Source organism: Tupaia chinensis, unplaced genomic scaffold (assembly GCF_000334495.1).
Source record: "Tupaia chinensis unplaced genomic scaffold, TupChi_1.0 Scaffold144741_1, whole genome shotgun sequence".
NCBI lineage: Eukaryota > Metazoa > Chordata > Mammalia > Scandentia > Tupaiidae > Tupaia > Tupaia belangeri.
In genome coordinates this window covers 599,724-600,697 of record NW_006204601.1, presented here as the reverse complement: position 1 = coordinate 600,697, position 974 = coordinate 599,724, and the positions used below count along the sequence as shown (strand labels likewise).

General features: G+C 65.0%; 1 protein-coding gene across 1 annotated transcript in view; it reads left to right on the top strand.

The window, feature by feature from the left end:
* The window catches only part of NAGS (N-acetylglutamate synthase), a 13,471-nt gene that overhangs the window by 10,238 nt on the left and 2,259 nt on the right, over positions 1-974 (top strand). Inside the window, 1 exon segment of the mRNA XM_006167413.3 lies at positions 850-881. Coding sequence (XP_006167475.1) covers positions 850-881 — 32 coding nt within the window.

Genomic DNA, 974 nt, shown 5'->3' with positions numbered 1-974 from the left:
CCCCGCCACTGCCGTGCCTTTCTTTGGCGGCGGGTCGGTGTTGGGCGCTGCTGAGCCAGCTCCTCATGCCAGGTTAGTGCCCGCTCCGGCTTCCCCCCAGCGCGCTATTCCCCTGTCCTGCCCAATGGGCCTGCAGTGCCCTCTCGAGCACCACGTCTGGCCCACAGCTACGGCGGCATCGTCTCGGTGGAGACGGACCTGCTGCAGTGGTGCCTGGAGTCGGGCAGCATCCCCATCCTGTGTCCTATCGGGGAGACCGCCGCGCGCCGCTCGGTGCTTCTCGACTCGCTGGAGGTCACCGCGTCGCTGGCCAAAGCGCTGCAGCCCACCAAAATCATCTTCCTCAATAACACAGGCGGCCTGCGCGACAGCAGTCATAAGGTGCGCTCTCCTTTCGCGCCCCTACCCGCGCTCTGACCCTGGCTAAGTCCCCTCTCTTGTGTCCCCAGCGCTCGTCCCTAGCCCGCTGCAGAGTCGCTCTAGAGCAGAATTGGTAGGGAAACCTAATGGGGTGTCAGGGAGGGATTCAGCCCCTGGTGCCCAGATCTGAGCGCTTTTTGGCAGAGGGCTCGGGAGGCAGTACGGGTGAACTCGTCAGACAGAAGAGAGGTCCCTGGAGCAGGGGCGCAGTCTGAGGGTCGGGAGCAGTCGGTGGCCAGCTGCGGACAGAGGCTCACCATCTCCTCCGCACGCAGATCCTGAGTAATGTGAACCTGCCAGCTGACTTGGACCTGGTGACTAACGCAGAGTGGGTGAGCACCAAAGAACGACAGCAGATGCGGCTCATCGTGGACGTGCTCATCTCGCCCGCCTGCCCCACCACGCCTCGGCCGTCATCACCGCTGCTAGCACGCTGCTCACCGAGCTCTTCAGCAACAAGGGTGAGGACCACGGACTGGCGGGCCGGGTCCCGGGAGTGGGCACCGGCCGGACCTGGGTGTGGGTGAGCAGGAGTGGCGGCTTCCTCCAGTCCT